This window comes from Petromyzon marinus, chromosome 24 (assembly GCF_048934315.1).
Source record: "Petromyzon marinus isolate PM22_M1 ecotype Great Lakes invasive population chromosome 24, UKy_Petmar_22M1.pri1.0, whole genome shotgun sequence".
Classification (NCBI taxonomy): Eukaryota; Metazoa; Chordata; class Hyperoartia; order Petromyzontiformes; family Petromyzontidae; genus Petromyzon; species Petromyzon marinus.
Genome location: NC_133690.1, coordinates 13,341,504 through 13,363,837, shown reverse-complemented (window position 1 = coordinate 13,363,837; position 22,334 = coordinate 13,341,504). Strand labels below are relative to the sequence as shown.

General features: G+C 43.2%; 1 protein-coding gene across 7 annotated transcripts in view; it reads left to right on the top strand.

The window, feature by feature from the left end:
• The window catches only part of LOC116945562 (transcriptional enhancer factor TEF-1-like), an 81,473-nt gene that overhangs the window by 38,056 nt on the left and 21,083 nt on the right, over positions 1 to 22,334 (top strand). For 2 of the 7 annotated variants that reach the window (XM_032959973.2, XM_032959975.2), the window contains exons 3-10: positions 4,839 to 4,903; positions 6,427 to 6,489; positions 6,588 to 6,650; positions 8,845 to 8,856; positions 11,722 to 11,859; positions 14,314 to 14,357; positions 15,497 to 15,552; positions 21,796 to 21,929. In XM_032959973.2, the coding sequence (XP_032815864.1) occupies positions 4,839 to 4,903; positions 6,427 to 6,489; positions 6,588 to 6,650; positions 8,845 to 8,856; positions 11,722 to 11,859; positions 14,314 to 14,357; positions 15,497 to 15,552; positions 21,796 to 21,929 (575 nt within the window). The remainder of the gene's footprint in view (positions 1 to 4,838; positions 4,904 to 6,426; positions 6,490 to 6,587; positions 6,651 to 8,844; positions 8,857 to 11,721; positions 11,860 to 14,313; positions 14,358 to 15,496; positions 15,553 to 21,795; positions 21,930 to 22,334) is intronic. The other 5 variants (XM_032959979.2, XM_032959976.2, XM_032959978.2 and 2 more) reach the window with 5 other exon arrangements.

Genomic DNA, 22,334 nt, shown 5'->3' with positions numbered 1-22,334 from the left:
CCTGCAGCGTGCACGCCAGCCGGGTCCGTGCTCTCGTATTTTAGACGCGCGGATCATCGGCCAGGAATGGCACGCCGGCGCATGCCAAGAGCTTGCGCTGGACACGCCATCCATCCCTCGCTAGCCCGCCCTCCCACTCAGTGTCGTCTCTACACAAGGAGGGTTTTTTTTTTTAATAACGAGCAGGCGCTGTATTAATAGCCAGCGCGCTTGTAGGTCGCGTGGGGATGCTGCCGTGGATGGAAGGGTTAGTGCGCCGGACTTACAATCCGGAGGGCACCAGTTCGTTTCGGTTCGATCTTGTGATGCAGGAGTTTAAAGCAATGCCGCAAATTTCTTAGGATCTCCCCTTGCTCCTCTCTCCAACATGGCAGTTTAAACGGGTGCACCCACAGCCCGTAGCAGATCGGCGGGGGTCGCTTTTGGTATATTTGGAGTTTGCATATTCTACCCGTGGTTGAGTGGATTTTTCTCCGGGCCCTCCGGTTTTTCCCTCCACATTTTAGAAACATTTCGGCTGCTATAAATTTCCACATGATCAGCCACTTCGTGGATATTATCATTTGTGGCCAGGTCGCTCCTGAAAAAATACCTATACAGCTCAGTTGGGCCTTACCCTGGTAAAAAAAAATTGTATCTAGTGGCGGAGTGAAGTTACCGTAACTCGCACTTCCAATGGTGTGTGGCCAGCGTGGAGGGGTCGGTCAAAATATTGGGAGGCCCTTCTGTTAGCATTGGCGTGAGCACGGATTTGCAGAACTGTCCGTTTTCACTTGGTCTCAGAATCTGAATATTTTTTTTGTTGGCAAATTTGCATGAATGGGCCAATACCTGAACATAAACACAAGTAGAACCATCAGTTGGGATTGCAAGACCTCAAGTCAAATTGTGATATATATTTTTTTGGTCCTGCTCCTGATTATATTTCCGGCACACGTATTGGCATCCGTGTCGGGAGACAACAAATCCATTGGGAATATCACAGAGTAGTGCGGACCCCCACGTGTCCGAGATTGGCTACCCAAAAGACTTTCACAGAGCTACTTCTGAAAATCACACTACTTATACAGTATTTATAGTTATACTGGAGGAATCCGATGAGCTATAATGCTCTTTTTTTCACAGATGTCCAGTTGGGGCTGATAAGAACTATACAACAAACAATACAAAAACACGGTGGGCGTGCAGAGTACAAGATAGATAAACAATTCGTCCAAACGCATACAAAATAAACTAAATCATCCCCATCTGACCAGACGTTGATGGTGTGCAGCGGCAGTCGGACACAAATCGGCCTTTAATGTTTTAATCGGCCTTGGGTCAATCCAATGCTGGATTAAAGCCCTCTGCATGCCGTGGGTGATAATCGGGGTTGTTTGCCCATACATCACCGCGCTGGGCAATGCAGGTCGGTGTGCAGTCGGGGTATGTGTACAACGTTAGCCGTGGCTAGAAATCAAATTTTGGTTACCGTGCTAATGCTTGGCCCCCAGTTTAATGGAACGCCATGCCCTGAAATTTAAAAGTACGTGTGCGTCTATTAAAGTGCAATGTCATTTTTAACTCCTTGATTTTATATCCATTCTTTTTTTTTGTATATTTGGTCACCCATCCCTCTTACAACTATCCAGTAGACTTGAGAGTTATGAATGTCCTTCACAGCTTTTTTTTACTAGTACAGCAGGATTCCCTTCATTTTTCCCCGTTGCGCTTCTATTGTCTGAAAGGGCCCATTATTGTCTCTCTTTCCCCTCCCATCTGTCTAGTTGGCCAAGCCAAGCGATAGACGACATCCCGAGACATGGGAAGGGAATTGCGATATCGATCGCCGAGGGTTAGCTTCAGAGAAATGTAATAAACTCGTGGTGGCAGAGTGATGATTGATGCGGGCTGTAGCAAAGCGCCTCTAAGTGACCGAGATCCTTGCCTTTCACACATCTAATTGTAGTCCACAGGAAACTTGTAGCCATGGAGGCTTTTTGCACCTGTATCATGGCAGGCCACGTGTGTGTGTGCCGAAAGAATCGTTTTCAGCTTCAAAGTGGTCTGTGTTGTTTGCTCGCGCTAACTAAAAGCGCCCTTTCTCTGTAAGTTCTATAAGTTATGCCTCAAGGTTACCTGCTGAAACTCTATGCTGTTGCAAAGGAAATACAACACGCTCGAATGTTTAGAATGCGATTTGATGGAGCATTCGGGTAGTTGGTTAGCTTTGCGCACCGTGAACCCAGCTAGCCGAGTTCAAATCCTAGTCATGGCTTATATTGGTGGCGATTTGATGTCTGAACCGGTCCTGGCCCCCCTGTATTTACCAACCCGCACTGACCAGCATAGTGAAGTATGGTTACACAAGCCACATGGCTGACGCGGCAGTGGATTGGCTCTGTAAAATGAAAGGCCGTATTTTACTCCTATTATTGACGATGTAAATGTATGGTTTCATACTTCAGGCACCAAGTATCAAACCGGGACCGAAATCTATAGTACTATGCGAGTGACAGAAGTTCATTGTGTACCGGTGGTGTGTGCCTTTGTTTAAATAATCTATTAAATATGGCAGGTGCCAGATGTCCCGGGGACAAAACGAATAGCTCGGTAAGTGTGCCAACTTTAATTTTCTCACTGGGTTCAATGGATACACGTCTGCTGTGCACACACCAACACTGTACAGCTTACTTTAACCCAGCTGAGTGAGTTCCTTGTATGGGTGTCCTCGGCAAGGCAACCGGCACAATTGTGGAATTAAATCGGGCCACGTGCTTTCTTAATGTTGATCGGAGTTGGGCTTTTCTTTTGCCGTTGTTGCTTTTTATATATTTAATAACGGTCTGATTGCTTACCAGAACAATTTTTTTAGCACAAGGGTTGCCATGGCTGTCTCTTGCTTGAGCTTTCAGATAAGGGCCGGCAAATTGCTGCTCTGGGATTTGTCAGGATAAAAAAGGCACGATAATTCCAATAAAAACTGCCCACCTGTCAAGATAGAGAGTGCCATTTGATGCAAGCTCCCGTGTGTTTTTTTTACAAGTAACTTACTTTGAAATGACAGAAGACCGGAACAATTTTGAGGATCCGCATTCACGTCCGTGCCGTTTTGGAAATGTTTACGGAGAGTCGAAAATATTTACCGTCAAATGCAAACGTGTCCTTGGTTTTGGGATGTAATAAGGTCAGAGAAGGTAAATGTGCAGCCCTGTAATTGCTTGCTCACTCCACTGCTGGCGAAAGGGCCTCCCACTAGAGGGAGCTCCAGAGAGGCCCCCAATCGGGGGTTATTGGTCTACTCTTCCACGCTATCCTAATGCATCGGAAGGGGTGAGAGTACACACACCATACCCCACCACACACGACCTGCCGATTGACTAACTCTGGTGTACCCATGTATACTGCTGGGTAGGCAGAGGTGGTGTTGTGGTGGTGGGGGGGGTATTTAATAAACTGCCACCATTGTTTTAACTTGCTGCGCTCGGAGATCGATCGAACTGGGAAAACTCTGGACTGCAAATCCAGCGTGCAAACCGCTACACCATGGCAGCATTCGGCTATAATAAGCGTCATTAAATATAACTGACTTGCAAAATGCTGAGAGAACACCGTTATGAAATAAAGCATTAGCCTCGTTCTTTTTTGTGAATAGGGTATGCAAAGGATTAATTTGAGAGTTTTATATTTCCAGTGCATTACTGTGTCGTAGACCTGCATATATTATTCATTGTCATATCAAGGTCGCTCGGAAATTGAAATATAGCATTTGATCAAACGCATGACCAACTTGTGTAGGTGTTTTATTTTTCATTGTCGTAATTTTTAAAAGGTTCATGGCAATGTCCACGTTGCTTAGCTTCGTCCAATAGTCGTGTAGTGGTTAACTTGCTGTTGTGTCATTTATAGTCACTTTGAGATGTTTTCTTGTTCATGTTTTTGTTTTTTTGTTTGTTGCGGTTGCACCCGATTCAAGAGCCGAATGGCTCACAGGGCTATACCAAATAAATGAAACTATGAGTGGTGCATATGTACGGTCTTAACGTAGAATCTAATTCACAGTTACTGAGCTGTCGAATGTATCCTGAGACCCATGATTAATCATGGAAGTATTATACGTGCTTACATGTATTTGGCACGTCATTGACACACGACTGTATAGGCTTTCGCGGATGTGCTGTGTAGCTTCCAATGTGTTTTTGAGCTGGTGCCGCGCGTCCTTCGGCACGATGTCTTGACGTTTCGCAGCATGCGCTGGGAGATTCTTCAGGAACCTGAATGTCTTCGGATGTTACTGTCGAGCCACGCGCGGTATAACCCGAGTGACGTTACCAATATGTTACCCTTCGCAAAGAGATTAATTCCAAATTACAGCAAAACCTCGCCATACCTGCCATGGTAAAACACAATCTTTGTTGTAGTCGCCACTGGATCCAGGAACTGATTATTAAGCAAGCATTTCAGTCTCCTTCAGAAAACCAAAAGGCAAAAGTTGAAAAGAAAGGGGCAGCCCTGTTATTGCTTGGTCACGCCACTGCTGACAGAAGGGCCTCCACTGGAGGCAGCTTTAGAGAGGCCCCTCTAGAGGGGAGGGTCATTTGGTTATACTCTTCCACGCTGACCAGAGGTCTTGGAAAGGGGTTATGGGACCATTGACACTTTATACCACCACCACCACCACACGCGACCCTACGATCGACTAATTACAGAGTGCTCATTCATTCTGCCGGGTGGACGAGGACAGAGGTGGGGGGGGGGGGGTTCTGTTTTTAAATCGAAACATTACGGAGATGGAGCAACTTGGTCTCTCGTGATTATGGTGGCTCACGCATTTGTCGTCGTTTTTTTTTGTCTTGCAGGGCGGAATGAGTTGATTGCACGCTACATTAAGTTGCGCACGGGAAAGACTCGTACCAGGAAACAGGTATGTTGGGTTAGGGACCAGCAGCTTTGGCGCAAAGTTGGAAATGAGCCATTGTGCCTTGATCCAGTGTCAGGTTGGGCCACCGTGACAATATGTAAAAGCTGCATGCCAAATAACCACGAGTGAGTGGGATATCACCGAATGTATATAGATACCATTAGAGCCCTCTTTCAGCCCACCGCCAGTTGAAGGCATCCCCTCAACGTGCACATTTGGGGAGTGTTTATTTGGCCCGGAAAAACCAGTTTTTTTATGAAGAGCGTTCACCCATCCAAGCACTATCCAGTCTCAACCCAGCTGAGACCGGTGTATTCTGGGTGATGTGATCACTCATGCAAAGTGATATACAGCCCTTCATCAGTCGACTGCTGGATAATGACTTCCCCACGCTGTGTGGGTTGTTTGACCATATTTTGCCACGCTGGTCAGCGCAGGTTGGTTGGAATATTACGTGCCAGTGGTTTTAACTGTGGCTGGAAGTCGAACTCAGTTGCCGGATTCATATCACGGCGAGCGCGCTAACCACTGCACTACTCCATGCTGCCTTTATATATACGAATTTTTGTACCTGGACATGTCACTTTTTCTATTTTGTCCTTCTATATGAAGGCTTCCCTTTATTTGTGCCTTTGTTTTCAGTACATTAAAGCCTCGTTGAATTGCAGTTTAATCGGTGGGATAGTGAACAATATGGCACATTAAATCTTGACTTAAAGCTATCGTGACTGCAGGAATTCTTATTCTTTGGGTCTTTCGGTAAAGTCACGTAGATGACGATTGCTTGTGGTGCGATCGAAACGTCGTGATATTTTCATAATTTTGTATTCACTTTATAATTTTTTTTATTATTTATTCTATCTATGTGACTTTACCGAAAGACCCAAAGAATATAAACATAACACATTATTAGACTTTTCCAGTATGATGAAAATCAAACTATGTAATGAATGCTTTTGCTAGAAATGCCATGTTTTTGTTTTGTAGAATTCCATAGGACACTACAGTTGACTGAAGGGGCCATTTTACCTTCGATCGATCAAGCAAATGAAAAGTTCCAAATAGAGAATGTAATTTGGTAGCATTGTTTGTTCTGCAGAGAAATGAAGTGATAAATGGCTGAATTCCAAATTGATGGTGTTGCATTGCATTTTTTATCATATATATTTTTTTAAGCTTGAGCATACTCAAACATATGTCATTTCTTTCCACCACTTAAGGACGTGGCTGAGAGTGACTGTATCATGACGTGCCATTTTGCTTACTTAATGTTTTGGATAAATGCCCCTAACTCAGCCATGTTGCTTAATAAATCTGGTGTGTCATAAAGATCTCGTTTTATATTTTCCCGTGAATAACAATGTTCGTGTTTATCTTAATTCATTAATTATATCTGTGCACTTGTTTTTAAAGTTCAATAACCTCGCCTTTGGCAGGCCTGAAATGTAGCCTGCGCTAGCGTGTGTGTGTGTGTGTGACAGAAAATGCTGGATGTTTCTTTGTTTTTCACCATGTTACCACTGCAGGTGTCTAGTCACATACAAGTGTTAGCCAGGAAGAAAATGCGCGAGTTTCAGACTTCCATCAAGGTACGTGCGTTCGGTCTTTTCGGCACTAAGCAATTCCAGGGTTGCACTCACCTCCAGGGTCCTGTCTCTTTCCTGCTCTCCCTCCATCTCTCCGGCAGGTGTCTAGTCACATACAGGTTCTGGCCCGGCGGAAATCTCGCGAGTTTCAGGCCAAGCTGAAGGTATGCGCTGCTGGTGGCTGCTCGGGACTTCCCTCTTCCCTCCGCCACTTCCTTGCCCCCCTACCCTTGCCCCGCCCCCCCCCCCCCCGAACTTTCCCTGGAACTGCGACTGGCTTCACCTGCTAGCTGCATGGCGCAGGGCTTCTGCTCAGGGGTTGCAAGTTTCTTATGGCCTGGCTCGCGAGATTGGACACCTTGCAGGACAACCTGCACCCGGGAGGGCAACCTGTAAACAAAACAACTGGAACAAAAACACATGGTGCATTCCTTTCTCAAGCAGGGGGGGGAGGGGCGAGGCGCGGTGTGTGTGTGTGTCTGTCTGTTCCTACCACGAGACTGATTTTCTGTTTCCTTAACGTCAGCACTATTACCTGATGCCCACGGACGTTTGGTTAATGTAAAGCCCCGTGTGTGTTGGTAATGTCTGTACGCGTGGGCTGTTATATTGTTCTCTGATGGCAGCAGCGTGCAAATGGCGTCTAATTCACCGACATTGGTGAAGATCCTCACGCAATCCGTTTTGTTCTGTGGCTCATAAAGCAATTTTATTGTATGCATGTATATGAAAAAGCATACGGCAATAATAATTAGTAGACCTTTATTTTAGCGATTTGCTTTAAACGTGTTCTTCTAAATTTCAAGTGTTCACTGGCCATGGTTCTTCTAAATTTCAAGTGTTCACTGGCCATTTTTTCACGATACAAAGACTTTATTCTTGGTTCTTTCGGTAAAGTCACGTAGAAGGGAAACAATAAAATAAAATAAAAAATCTAAAACAATAAAATTCTCACTTTTTTCAAATTTTCCTGCTGTGGTTTTAACACCTGATGATGATTGCTTGTGTTGCAGTCGAAACGTCGTGAGAATTTTATTGTTTTATATTTTTATTATTTTATTGTTTCCCTTCTACGTGACTTTACCGAAAGAACCAAGAATATGAATCTCCCTGCAGTCACGAAAGCTTTAAATCAAGATGCAAAGACTTTTGGCTAGACACGAGGTTCATCTCTGCTTCCGTTTCTTTGGCATGAATTTGCTTTGCATGTTCAGGCTACAGACTAAACAACGCAGACTTGGCCGCTTGTTTGATTAACCCTGTAGAGGCGGAATAGAGAGAGGGAGAGCAGCAAACTCGTCAGATCCTTCCACGCAGAGATGGTTTACCTCGTGGAACGAGGGCGATACCACACAACTTTTTTTTGGAGTCTTGCATTTCTTTCCCGAAAGAAAAGGAGGGGGGGGAGGAAATGACACTGGTTTGTCGATCACTTACAAAACATTTCTTGAACGTAATAATATTGATAACATATATTTGGTTTATTGTAAGTACGAGACGAAAACCATTCCATGGAGATGCAATACTATTCAAAGTGGATAAGTGATAACTTTGGTAATGAGTCAAGATGGTTATTGTTGCAGCTCTAGGTAATGTTCTGTTTATTAAATTCAATCAGTTGCTGGTCGCTATGGCATGCATTGGGTGATTGGCTGATTGGCTGCTAGTTTGTGCAGCAGGCTTTTAAGATCTTCCTTTGGCTGTTTCATTAACCAACAGCTTCAATTGACCTATTTACCGCTCACTCTTAGCTCACTCTTACCGTGACACCATCTTCATTCCTTTCAATTTCTAAACTCTTAAAACACATTTTTGTCTATCTTGTACAGTTATAAAGTAAAAAAAATCGCCTTTTTTGCCTCCTAAACATTTCAAACGTACACATATAACTATTACCGTATAATAATTGCTGTTTGTCTTATGGTCTTTTTTATGTTTCTTTTCAAATGTTATGCATGCTTACCGATAATCAAGTCATGATATATTTAATTAGGAGAAAATAATCCCACAAAGCTGAGATCTTCCAGTCTTGTGAATACAATGCTGTATTTAAAACGATAGCAGCCATTTCAGTTTTCTTAAATGTACAATGTTGTTGAGACAAAAGCCTACTGCATGCCTGCAATTGAGCAATGATTACGCATATTCTAAGCTAATTTATTCCTCTTGGTTATCACAACAATAGGTATTTTGCATCTTCTCATTATTAATATTAATTGTGAATTGCAGTCGCTAAATGTTTGCCTGTAGCAGGAAATTGTTTTGTAAGTGAAGGGATGGAAATAAAAAGGCTATATGCTCCTTTTTTTCACTTCTTCTGGATGGATACATTAACACGTCTTCTGTTGTTGTGCCCAGGGAATGAACATGGTAAGTTTATGTATCGCCATGCCCAACATTTCTAATGCCATTGTGCAATAATGCATTGTGGTGGAACCCTCGTAAAATGTTGTGCCAGCTTTGACGATTAAAAAAAAACTCCAACCCACACGGTACAGCCAAGCGCGTCACTTGGATGGCATTTCAACCCAAATTCTTGAACGGTGACGTGGCAATAACAAAGTAAATGAACTGCCCTCGCCGCGGGTTTTGTGCGCAACGCCGCCAAAATACACGCGAGTGAAAATGAGATTACAGGAAGGCAAAGAATGCCGGTTTGTATTTCAGTAGCCTTGCTTTGGGTCGTAAAACCTGTTAACAAGCTGACCACGTTGTGACAGTGAGAATTCGGCTATACTCGGCAAGCCGCTATTATTAAATTATTTAACAGCGATCCAGCTTGGCCACATGTAGAAAATTACCATATTGCCCCCCCCTCCCCTCTTGAATTCCTGAATGCCTCGTGGCTGAACCTTCCCGTGCCGAACCGGGAGGTCTCCCAGTGGGCCAAACTATTCCAAGACAACACTTAACAACGTATAATTATGAATACGGCAATATTAACGTGGGTTCTATTGCATTTTGCCTGTTGCACTTTCAGCCCGTCATGTTTTAATATCCCTTTGCCGTTGCCGATTGTTGTTACGATGCAGATGTTGTACGCGAAGTAGTTCAAGATGAAGTGCGTGTGCTTTGTGCCCCGTTAGCGCTACCAAAGTTGGAGGCGGCAGTGCAAACGGGCACGCTGACCTTTGCCTGCTGATTAAAGCCGCTTAATGTCATGTGACTGCCCTCCAGTGACCTTCCGTGGGTGGGGGGGGGGTTACACAAACCTCCCTGTCCGTGCCTCTTAGCGTCAGGCTGTAAGGAGGGCCGTTCCTCCTACCCCCCCCACCCCCTCACTTCGCCTGGCACACACACGCACTATATTAGCTGCTTAGTGGCAGTTCGCACCAAACTGCGAGAAATCGGTGGCTTCCATCATTTTGTGAGCGCCCGTGAATGCTGATTTTTGTGCCCTGTCGAACCTCCGAGACGGAGGTTTGTTGACGGCCCTGGGTCGGTGCCGCCCGTTAAAGTTCAGAAGGCGCTCCTCCGAGCCACAGGCACTTTGTTGTGGCACAAGTGGTTTTGTGTAAAACAATTAAAGCCGTGCTTTCTGTCTCCCAGTTTTTTGTTTTCTTGATCAAAATTGTTGGACTGTAAAATGTAATAATGTTTAACGTAATTCCTGCTAATGCCCGGGGCAAGCCTTCAGATTTACAGAAGCATTTAATCCTATTGGCATTATCTGGCTTTCTGGTCCACTGAATCTGTTTAACCTAATGAGGGAATGGCCAAATTGGCACTTAGTGTGAACCAGTGACCCTGTTTGAGCCAAAATGTACAGTGTGAGAATGACCCTGAATGCAGGTGAATGCAGACGAGCCAGTTTGTGATTGTGGTGGAAGTTGTTGCGTAATCCATGCTTTGTGCTGTTATTTTTTTCTTATCTGATATGACTTTCCAAATGTTTTGATTCATTTTTTGTTTGCCATGACAACTGATAAGTGATGCATTAATAATTTTGGATGTCAGAGTTATGAGCGGTCAATATGTTCTCACGTGTGATGTGTGTTTGTTTCTTGAATGCACCGTTTGTTAATGTAACCAAACATGTTCAATGAAAATATGTTATCTTTGTCCATTGCCTGGTTTAGCTTCATGATATAAGAAATGTTTATTCACTAAATAAATACATCCTAACGAGTGCATGTGTGCATAAAAGTCCAGGTAAGATGTGGACAAAAGGTTTAGGTTTTTAGACAGTCTTGAGACTTTTGAGTGTTTAGAAAATGTTTACACAAGCGACAGGATCTTAAGTGTCACTTTGTCACTTGAAAGATCGTCACCAAATCTTTTAGAGTTTGACTGCTATACATTTCCACATAAGCCACTTTGTTGAGCTATAATTGGTGATGGCCAGGTTGCATCTGAAAGAGTACTACATAGCTCAGTGAGCTTTACCTGGTAAAAAAAAAAAACTTGTAGTTGAAATCTTGATGTCGTTTGAATTTCATATATACATTTTCTGAATGTGAAAAAACAATCTCAGAAATGTGCCCCTGTTGTGCTCTACCTTTCCCTCAATAGTCCTTTCGTCCTTGTGCCTCTGAAGTGTAAACGTAACAACAGTTCCGTGCTCATACAGTGGAGGGCTCATTAAAGGAGCGGGCCTACAAACCTAAAATGTCACGACTCTGGAGCTTTACTGCACATCGGGATTTCACCCGTTAAATAAATAAATAACAACCTTTGTTCCACATTTCACAATATATAATGGATTTTACTGTGCAGTGGAATGGGAGAATTTAGCATGATACAAGGAAATGCAAGGAATTTGAATATCTCTTGATTTATGTATTACATGTGTTTTTTTTAATAATAGTGGGAAATGGATTACAACATTGTAAAATGGCCTGACAATCGGCTGTGTGACAAGCCTGAGCTTGTCTATATGTGATCCACTGCCATCGGCGTCCCACTGCTGTTGGTTGGTGTGAATGCTCATAGACATTGGTGCTGACACAGTGACCCTATCAACAAGTGGGCCCTAGCACGTGCCTCAGGTCCAAGGTGTAGTGCCCAAGTCTTAGACATCACCGATTTCAACCTGTGCTTTTTGTAGATGGCAAAGAGACTGCAAAAAGTTGCACCCAAACAAAGCAACCAGTTTTTTGCCGTAATGAGGCTAGGCTATAACTGACCGTCAGCCAGCCAGCCAAATGCATTGCACCTGTGTCAGGCTAAATTTATCCGGCGGTAGGCGCTGAAGGTGGCACGGTGGAGTGACGCCTGCGTTTGTGACATTCCCAGGATCAGACGACAAAGGAAAAAGCGATGCAGAGCATTGCCAACATGTCATCGGCACAGATCGTGTCAGCCACCGCTATCCACAACAAGGTGATGGGGCTCACGGCTCTGCCGCAGCCTTCCTACCCGACAGCAACCGGGGTGAGAACACTCGGCACACGTTCATTCGTTATCCACGAGCCAAAAATTACCTTGTGCCCGCAGAGGAATAATTGCAAGCGAGCTTCGCCGCTCCTTAAGCCACCCAGCGACGGGGCTGGGGGGGGGGGGAGTGCACCGTTGACACAGAACTCCGCTCGCCTCATAATTTGCTGAATTCTCAAATACGCCCCCCCCCCTGTACTCGCCTCTAGAGTAAAGTTGACGTGGCTGTCCTTTAAGTTAAAACCCATACCCTGCAGGTCATTCCTGATGGCGACCACGCCACAACAGCCCCTAAACCACGCCCCGCATGATAGAAAGACAGCTTTGTAAATCCAAATTGTATTGTAGTAAAGTTTACAAAGCTTTTGTTAGATCCGAGTATTGTAATTATTCTCCCCACCCCTGCTGTGATTCATTGAATTGTTATTCAAGGTTGCAGTTTGATTAGGGAATTGATGGAGCTGCCTCTTAGTGCTGTCACAAAGCCATTCCATGTAACGTTTACTAATATTAGAAACGCACATTCTTAGACGATGCGTGTATTGGGAGTTTAGCAATCAATGTTAAGTAATGCAACACAACCTATCATGTAATTTAAATTTAAAATATTGTTCAAATCTTAATCATATATACACAAAAAAGCAATGCGCTACATGTCTAAACATATTGCATCCAAATGTATTCATATTTCACATTCTGGTGTGAGGGCTAAAGCTGAATCTGATAGGTGAGATGTGCCGTATTTATGGAGGTTTTAAACATTCACTTTAGTAGATATGCACCGATGCAAATTCTGATAAACAAATAACGTGGTCCGCACATAAAGTTTGAAATGTAAGTAATTTGAAAGCCAATCACTTAAAAGTTACAACAAATATTTTGTCGGGCTTTGCTCCGTTCACGTTTTTCAGTGAGCACCATTTGGGAATGCTAAGTAGCGCTACTGCGCGGTGTCAAAAGCAAGATTGCGTTACATTTGTACGCGGGTTACCATACGCAAATTAATACCCACTCGTGATCATGTTATCCACAAGGGATATTTATTTCAAGTACTCAAAATAAACTCGTTATAAGCAATGAAAGACGCTCCTCATCAGTTGAACGTGATGCTTGAATTGTCAGTGTTACTGGAGTTTATTTTGTTGTTGAGAAAAACAAACATTGATTACTTGAAATGAAAGTATTGTTTTTAAATGACAAAGATAAACTGTAATTTGCTGGTACAGTTTACAGTAAGTGCTGGTGGTGAGATGTGAATTCCCTTTCCTGGTATACAGGAAGTCGTGGGTTCAACCTCGACCCAATATTTGGAGTTTGCGTGTCTCTCTCCCTGTGGTCGCTTGGATTTTTCTCTGGGTCCTCTGGTTTTTTTCCTCCGAATTTAGGAACATGCGTTTGGGAGTATTTGGCTGCTATCAATTTCCACATGATACTCCACTTCGTTGGCCAGATCTCTTCTGAGAAAGAGCAATATAGCTCAGTGGGCTTTACCTGGTAAAGTAATTATTGTTTATAGTTTACTATTTTTGTTGGCCCTGGCCTTTGTATATGGGATTTTTTTTTTCAGTATGGTTGGTAGAGATGGTATGTCAGTGAGCCATGCCAATCTCATAGAGATGTCCTCCTGATGGTTGGGTTAATCCAGGAAAATCTGAAAATTAGGGGAAGATATTTGTTATGAACGGGCTGATTTTTTGTAATTGGAAATGACATGGCAAACTGTCACTCCCTGTTTGTCCCGCCAAAAGTGGTGTCACGTGGCATTGCGTGATGTGGAGAGGCGTTAAATTATTCCATTCATGTAAACTATTTAGAAAATACAGAAATCTGACGAGATCTCCGAATAGCACGACTGGCTACGTACGGTGTGAAAGAAGTTATACAGACATACGTACGTCTGAAATTGTCCTAAACTCCAAAAATAGTTCTATTTTTACATCAGAAACTCATCCCTCCAAAATACAAAGAGAGTCGACCAGAAACAAACATTATGGAGATCTCCTGAAAGTTGCTGCAACGTACAGAATAGTATAAACAACCACCACACCAATGACGCTTCACTAAGGAATATAACGTATTTCGACACAATAAATAATGGCAATTACTGATGCAACCGCGTAATGCATTTATCTCGATCAGTTGTTCTTGTTATTTTAAAAGCCTGATTGGTTAGTTGGGGGGGGGGGGGGTATGTTTGTGTTACCATTAAAAATACCAAACCTGTTCGGGAGTGTTTCTATTCCCATTTAAAAAATATTAAACCTGTTCGCCAATGCACCTGTGAAGAAGCAAGTCGCCCATTTGCGTTATGAGAAAGGTATGCGCGCCCTAAACGTTCCTTGCGTTTGGTGTACATACGTCTTGTTTTGTGTATTTTTTTTGTTTGTTTTGCCGATGTTGGTGTTATTAACGTAAGCCTCTGAAACCACCCCCTCACCTCTCTTTTTGTAGTTCTGGCCAGGTGCTCTGCCAGGGCAGCCGGGGTCCTCACAAGAGTAAGTAATAATCCTCACTTCTGAATGCCGAAAAGCCAGATTTTCTGGTCACTTGATACTTACCAAGGGTGCCCGAGGCTTGTTACAACTCGCTCCACCTGTTTAAATTATAAATAACAATAAAAAAGACAGTAAAAAAATCTGCTCTGGCTGACATTTAAAAAAATGTCAGAAGTATATAAATGTCATTCTTTGATTTGTTTTCCATTTAAAATGTTGAGGGGGGGGGGAGTGTAGATGTGAGTTTAAGAGGCTAAACTTTGATCAAAATTGTATAATATCGTAAGACTTGTGTGTTTGGCCCATACATCTGTTGACAAGTCTTGAGTTGATGACGTGCACAATTCCTACTGCTTGCAGTAGCATTCGAGGCTGGCACAACATTGTTGCTCTTTTGTCATTGGTTAGTATCAGAGCAAGATTCCATTCAAACAAAGAAAAACCAAAAGAGCATAAGGTCATGCAGCTTTCAGCACATGGCTAAGATGCATTCAAGCATGCCGTTATATATACATACACCTTGTACAAAGTGGGTGTATACTGTATGTGAGTGTGCGTATGTATATATATGGGGAGCGGTAGTGTAGCGGTTAGCACGCTGCACTACGTGGGGGCCATGGTGCTGGCCATCCACCCCCTCAAGTGCCGTGCCGGCTTTCATTTGTGCTCGCTAACAGCACTTGCCCCAACAGTCTTTAAAGGCTATACGGGGGATAATTGTCTTTTTTTTTATATATATATAGCATGGAGCGATGACGAAATGGTTCATGTTCTGCGCTACAAAACCAACAGCCCAAGCTAAATTCCTGGCCACAGCTAACATCAGTGGCGAGTGAGATGCATGAACCGATCATGGCCTTAAAATGAGCACTCGATGCTGCTGTGTGTTAACATCAACACTGGGGAGACAAAGGTGGCTGGGCGTGGTGTCGGACACACCACACCCCCCTAATGTGCCAATGCCGGCCTTAATAGCTACTCACCAGCAGCACTTGCCCCGAAGGTATATTACGCAATTTGTGGATTTTCAATGTGTATATATATATTTATATATATAAATATCCTTTTTGCCCTTTTCGATGTGTGGAAATACTGAAGCACTGATGTAAACATTTGTGCACTTTTATCGCCTTTTGCAGCATCAAGCCCTTTGTGCAGCAGCCATATCCTCTGCAGGCAGTCGCCGCCATTCCAGGTGTGTTACATGCGCGCAGTGTTTGTCATGGGAGAGCTGACATCTGGGCTGGGTAGACTCAGTTGGTGGGCATACAGGCAACAGCCAAAGTTACTTCCTGCACAAATGAGAATTGATGCACTGGTTTCTACTGTTTTTACAGCTCTGAGACAGTGTCAGAAATTCCACATTCCTATGGCGGGGGAAAATCTAGACAAGGGACGACCACTGTTGATTCTCACCACAAAGTGGAATTAATTTTATTGACCACAGAGGGGAGGGATGATGGCCCAAGTCAATCCCCGTCTAGGATTTGAACTCGCAACTCTCCTTTTGCGTCTCGCTCGCTGCACCGCTGGGCCACATGGCCGGTAATCATTATTTTTTCTCGGCATAAATGTTGCACTTGACATCACAATGTGGCTTTGGTTCAAGCACGTTTTGGGAAAAAATTAGGCATTCAATTACTTATTTGAATTTCTGGAATACAATGCTTAAAAACACACACTTTGGACAATTTTAATCATTCTGGAATACTGTTTCTTGTCCCTCTGGTCTCTGTGGCATTAGAACTTCTTCCCCCCACACAAGAGGTTTGGATCGTTAGGATTGTTTTGAGTGGCTGCCAGGGAATGTGCACCTTGAGAAAAAAAGAGACGTTTGATTCTTTGCATCGGATGAACTATAAAGAGAATAAAAAGCACCGACTTGAAAGATACACGAGTATTTCGACAGAACACGTCTATACTTTTATTGGTTATATATATACACAGTACTCATGTGGTCGAATGTTTCATAAGGACAAGCTTTAAATGGGACCGTTGTCTAGTTTGCTATTTATATGTCTGATAAATGTTTCGGTTTAGTAAAGAAATATTGATGTGTTCGAGCTTGTCATGTTTTGGTATATTAGATGGGGTTTTTTTTTGCATGTTGTTGCACTTAGTCATAGCATTTTGGCAGGTTATTGGCTTTTTTGTGTGTACAGCTTCAGAGGTTGCGTGACTGCACGAGTTGGGTTGGTATTTTGAAAGTGCCTTCAGGCTTAGTGCGAGTCTTACCTTGAGCAGACGAATGTAAACCTTCTCTCAGCGCTCAACTGTCCAGGAGGGCTTACAGAGAAATCGACAGAGCCAGTTACTTCCTTTTAACAACCTTGTTTATATATATTTATTTTATTTACAAAGGCTGCCTTGCCATGCTTGGGGTTCAGTTCCAACCCGTGTTCATGTCAAAAGCAACTGGTACGCTTTCCTGTATGTCCACCACTGCATACCTACTTTTATGTTCAATCAGTACGGTGTATCACTGTGAAAGAAAAAAAAACCCATACTACTAAAATGGATTCTGATAACCCAGGATATCATGTTTCTAGCATATTCCATTTAAAAAAATATGTTTACAATGGAGAGCTCACTACAATACAACCCCGCCCGTGTAGGTATGTGCGTCTGTGGAACCACAAATGTCCATTTCATCTCTGGCATTAGCAATCAATTATTTAATCAGTCTAAGCTACCAATCACACTGAAAGGCTCCCCTGAGCAGTTGAGCCTTAGAGTGTGTACCAAAGTGGCACTGTTAGGGGAGAAAAGATGCCTCTGCAGTGTGACGAGAAACAGAGTATAAAAGTCAGATGCTATCTCAATGCCCCTTTTGCCCTGCTTAACGTCAACAGTGACTCAAAACATAAGCTGAAACTAAACTTGTCGCTGTCATTAAAGTACATGGTCTTATCATGGAAAACATGAATACGTTGACAATTCTGGAACGGTCCATTTTTTTGCTCTCACGAACGTTGGATATATTCTTCAGTCAAAAGGCTTTGCTTATAAATGAGTTATGGTGGTACATACATATTTTCAACCTGCGCTTCCACGCTTCTTCGGTTGCAGGCATTCTTGAGGTTTTCTTTAATTACTCAAAACACCTGCGCAGTTCATTGCCACATTACATTGATGAGTTGATCCTGGTTGATCCCAGTTATATAGAAAAAAATATCTAATAATTTTAAAGAAAATTAGACGACTTACTTTAGACTAGTCACTGCGACATTAAAACCCCAGCCTTCTTGCTTTTATATAGTATAATACATAACCTGATGTGCTTGAGCACCACTGCCGATGCAGTATCACCAAATAATTTGTTTCGTTTAGTATTGAGGTGTAGCTCTTTGAGCGACCATTGGGAATGTGCTTTTCATAGATATTTGCGCTGGGTTTGCAGCAAAGTGAGACGAACTCCATCGCCTACTTATAAATCGAAGATAATGCTGTTATGTTGTCAATGTATTTGTTAAAAAAAAAACCTGTACAGTCCACCAAGAAATTGGCATTGTGTTTACATTAGTCTGCTAAGCCCTGATTCACATCATGAGGCAGACTACAAAGACCCAACCCACAATCGTTGGAATATAGCCAGTGTTAAAACGACACCTTTTGCTGGTTGTCAGTGCCATCATTGTGGCATAAAAAAAAAAGAAAATCACGTATTTTTTTCTCTCTCCCTGTGTTTGTATAAATAAACGAACAAGCAAGGTGTCGTGCATTAATGATGTAGGTGCCGTTGATTATTTGGTACCTGTTTGAGCATACTCTACTGTGCTGGTTCGAGCGGGTAGTGAATGAAGCACATTTTGTCTTGCCTGTTGCCGAGCGACGGTGATGATCTGGGGATGCCTTCATCCAGCCGTGGATTGCTAACGGCAAATGATGGTGATAATGGTGACATTAATCCGCGGTGATTGGTGTTTTCTATTGCTATTAATTCGATGCATCATTGACGTGCCGAGGTTTTGGGTGTGTGTATGTATGTAATGAAAAGATTGCTTGTGTGATGCCCATTGGCATATGCAGCCAGGTTCTTGTAGGAGGCAGTACTGAGAGTAGGTTACTTAGCCTATCTTGTCCATCTTTGTCTTGCATGTGTGGGTTTTCTCGACACGTAGCAGTTTCTTTTGCGTACGTGAGAAATGCTGAAATAAAAAAAAATCCGAATATCAGTTTATTGGGCAACTGCTGAAAAGAGATTTCATTGATTAAAAATCAAAGATGAATATATGTTAATAACCTAAGACTAACACATCGTGTATTCATCGTGGATGATGATGGTAATATGCTGACATTTTAAATCGTTAACTTGTAACAGTCATATATGAATTTGACTGAGTGACCAATGTAATATCAAATACTTTTATAGTTAGGCTAGAAAGGTGAAAAATAGCACAATTGATCATCAAACTTTTTTTATTAAGTTTTCAATCATTTCCTGTAGTTCATTACCACATTCCCATTGGTTATTATTATGAATGTCATCAGCAATTCTGAGAGGGTTAATATTGTCACCATTTATCTCCAATCCTTTATTTCGGAAAATATTTTCTCGTGTGGCTGCGAAATAACCTTGGGGAGAGTGCTGTCCTTGCTTCAACCTCTTTGCTGATGTGTATTTTGTTACTTAATGTCATCTCAATACAGCTGTTTGTTCCAAAAGCTCAAATTATTTTGATATATTTTTTTTTATGAAAGCCTAATACAGTGAGGGAAAAAAGTATTTGATCCCCTGCTGATTTTGTACGTTTGCCCATTTACAAAGAAATGATCAGTCTAAAATTTTAATGGTAGGTTTATTTGAACAGTGAGAGAGAGAATAACAACAACAAAATCCAGAAAAACGCATGTCAAAAATGTTATAAATTGATTTGCATTTTAATGAGGGAAATAAGTATTTGACCCCCTCTCAATCAGAAATATTTCTGGCTCCCAGGTGTCTTTTATACAGGTAACGAGCTGAGATTAGGAGCACACTCTTAAAAGGAGTGCTCCTAATCTCAGCTTGTTACCTATATAAAATACACCTGTCCACAGAAGCAATCAATCAATCAGATTCCAAACTCTCCACCATGGCCAAGACCAAAGAGCTCTCCAAGGATGTCAGGGACAAGATTGTAGACCTACACAAGGCTGGAATGGGCTACAAGACCATTGCCAAGCAGCTTGGTGAGAAGGTGACAACAATTGGTGCGATTATTCGCAAATGGAAGAAACACAAAATAACTGTCAATCTCCCTCGGCCTGGGGCTCCATGCAAGATCTCACCTCGTGGAGTTGCAATGATCATGAGAACGGTGAGGAATCAGCCGAGAACTACACGGGAGGATCTTGTCAATGATCTCAAGGCAGCTGGGACCATAGTCACCAAAAAAACAATTGGTAGCACACTACGCCGTGAAGGACTGAAATCCTGCAGCGCCCGCAAGGTCCCCCTGCTCAAGAAAGCACATATCCATGCCCATCTAAAGTTTGCCAATGAACATCTGAATGATTCAGAGGACAACTGGGTAAACTTGTTGTGGTCAGATGAGACCAAAATGGAGCTCTTTGGCATCAACTCAACTCGCCGTGTTTGGAGGAGGAGGAATGCTGCTTATGACCCTAAGAACACCATCCCCACCGTCAAACATGGAGGTGGAAACATTATGCTTTGGGGGTGTTTTTCTGCTAAGGGGACAGGACAACTTCACCGCATCAAAGGGACGATGGACGGGGCCATGTACCGTCAAATATTGGGTGAGAACCTCCTTCCCTCAGCCAGGGCATTGAAAATGAGTCGTGGATGGGTATTCCAGCATGACAATGACCCAAAACACATGGCCAAGGCAACAAAGGAGTGGTATACTCTTTGGTTCTATTGGGTAAGGTCACGTAGGTGAAAATAAAATAACAAAAAATCACGACGTTTCGGCCACAACACAAGTGGCCTTCATCAGGTGAAGGGACGAGACTGTTCTAAATCTAGAACAAAGGAGTGGCTCAAGAAGAAGCACATTAAGGTCCTGGAGTGGCCTAGCCAGTCTCCAGACCTTAATCCCATAGCAAATCTGTGGAGGGAGCTGAAGGTTCGAGTTGCCAAACGTTAGCCTTGAAACCTTAATGACTTTGAGAAGATCTGCACAGAGGAGTGGGACAAAATCCCTCCTGAGATGTGTGCAAACCTGGTGGCCAACTACAAGAAACATCTGACCTCTGTGATTGCCAACAAGGGTTTTGCCACCAAGTACTAAGTCATGTTTTGCAGAGGGGTCAAATACTTATTTCCCTCATTAAAATGCAAATCAATTTATAACATTTTTGACATGCGTTTTTCTGGATTTTTTTGTTGTTATTCTGTCTCTCACTGTTCAAATAAACCTACCATTAAAATTATAGACTGATCATTTCTTTGTCAGTGGGAAAACGTACAAAATCAGCAGGGGATCAAATACTTTTTTCCCTCACTGTATGTGAGAGCTCTTATGAGTGCATTAGTTTCCCAATGCACTCATAGCCTGCAAAAGCCAGGCACAATGGTATTGGATATTCATTTGTTTTTTTCTGGAATCTGATGGAATTTGGTCAATGGTAGAATCATCATATCCTGAATCGGTGGCTGGGTGGTCTCTACATTGGCCACTATTCAGTTTTATGTGATCTTCATGAATAGTATGCATGTGATCTGTAATTTTTCGGGTCTGTTTTGGCTCTGTGTTTGAATAGACAAAGGATCGAGACAGTATTCCACGATCGATTTAACTCTTGCTATTTGTCTTCATATATACATTTAAAGAAGCATTTATATTTGTAGTTCAGCCTATTGGCCTTTTTTGAGGATGAGAATCCTGGGTTGGTTTCGACCTTTTGGGTCTCATCAGCAGAGTCAAGCGTTTGAATTAAATGCAGCCAGGATGTCAAATGTTATTGTAAAGAGCACTCCATCTAAACGATGGGGCCCTTTTCAACGCAAAAAGCAATGTTGTATACAAACTCTTACATTGTTTGAAACCTTTTGGGTAAAAACATACATATGCAGAACTCCGTCCTGTGTCTCCACATCACAAAAAACGATGTCCTGAACCTCCCCTATGTCAACTCAGCCTTGATATGAGTATCCGGTGTAGCGTGTGAACATCATCACTGGGGAGACAAAGGCAACTGGCTGGCTGTGGTGCTAACTACACCACCTCCTTGTGGGCTGTGGCAGCCTTACTGCAGATGCAGAGCACATGTCCAAAGGCCAACAATGGCAAATGGCCAGGAAAAAAACAGCACATTGATGGTACAATAGAAAAGAGTTTATAATTGTATTTGTTTTGTCTTGAGCAAGATTATAACAACGTGATAAAAGAGATGACGCAAGGCAATCCAAAGTCGGAGCGGCGTTACCGTTGTGTCCCCAACAGTCTGTTCAAGACCACGCACACACACGGCGGATCTCTGTCTTTGTCAGGATACGAGAGCGCGGCCGGCCTTAACCCTCCTCCTGGTGCGGGTCCCGCGTGGCAAGGCCGTGCCATCGGGACGTCAAAACTCCGCCTCGTGGAGTTCTCCGCCTTCCTGGAACAGGCGCGAGACCCAGACACGGTGAGTGACTCCCCCCCACCCATCACCACCACCCCCCCACCCACCCCCTTCACCACCACCCCCCCCACCCACCCCCATCACCACCACCCCCCCACCCACCCCCTTCACCACCACCGCGCACTCTCAGATGCGATGGCTGGCCATCGAACAAAGACCGTCACCGCATCGCGCGCTTTCAGATGCGCTTCCGCGGCCGTCTGGAACGCTCTTCCGAGATTAGGAAGCCACTGGAGCTTTGCACGTTTAAATAATCTAGATTGACAAACTAATTTCTTTAGCTCTGCCTTTTGTGTTTTAGTTTCTTATCCTTCCACCCCCACACCTCCGATTAGCACGGTTGGCTCCCTTTTGTGTGAAAGAAGTTCAACATGCATGCATGCATGCATACGTACACCCAGTCCCTCC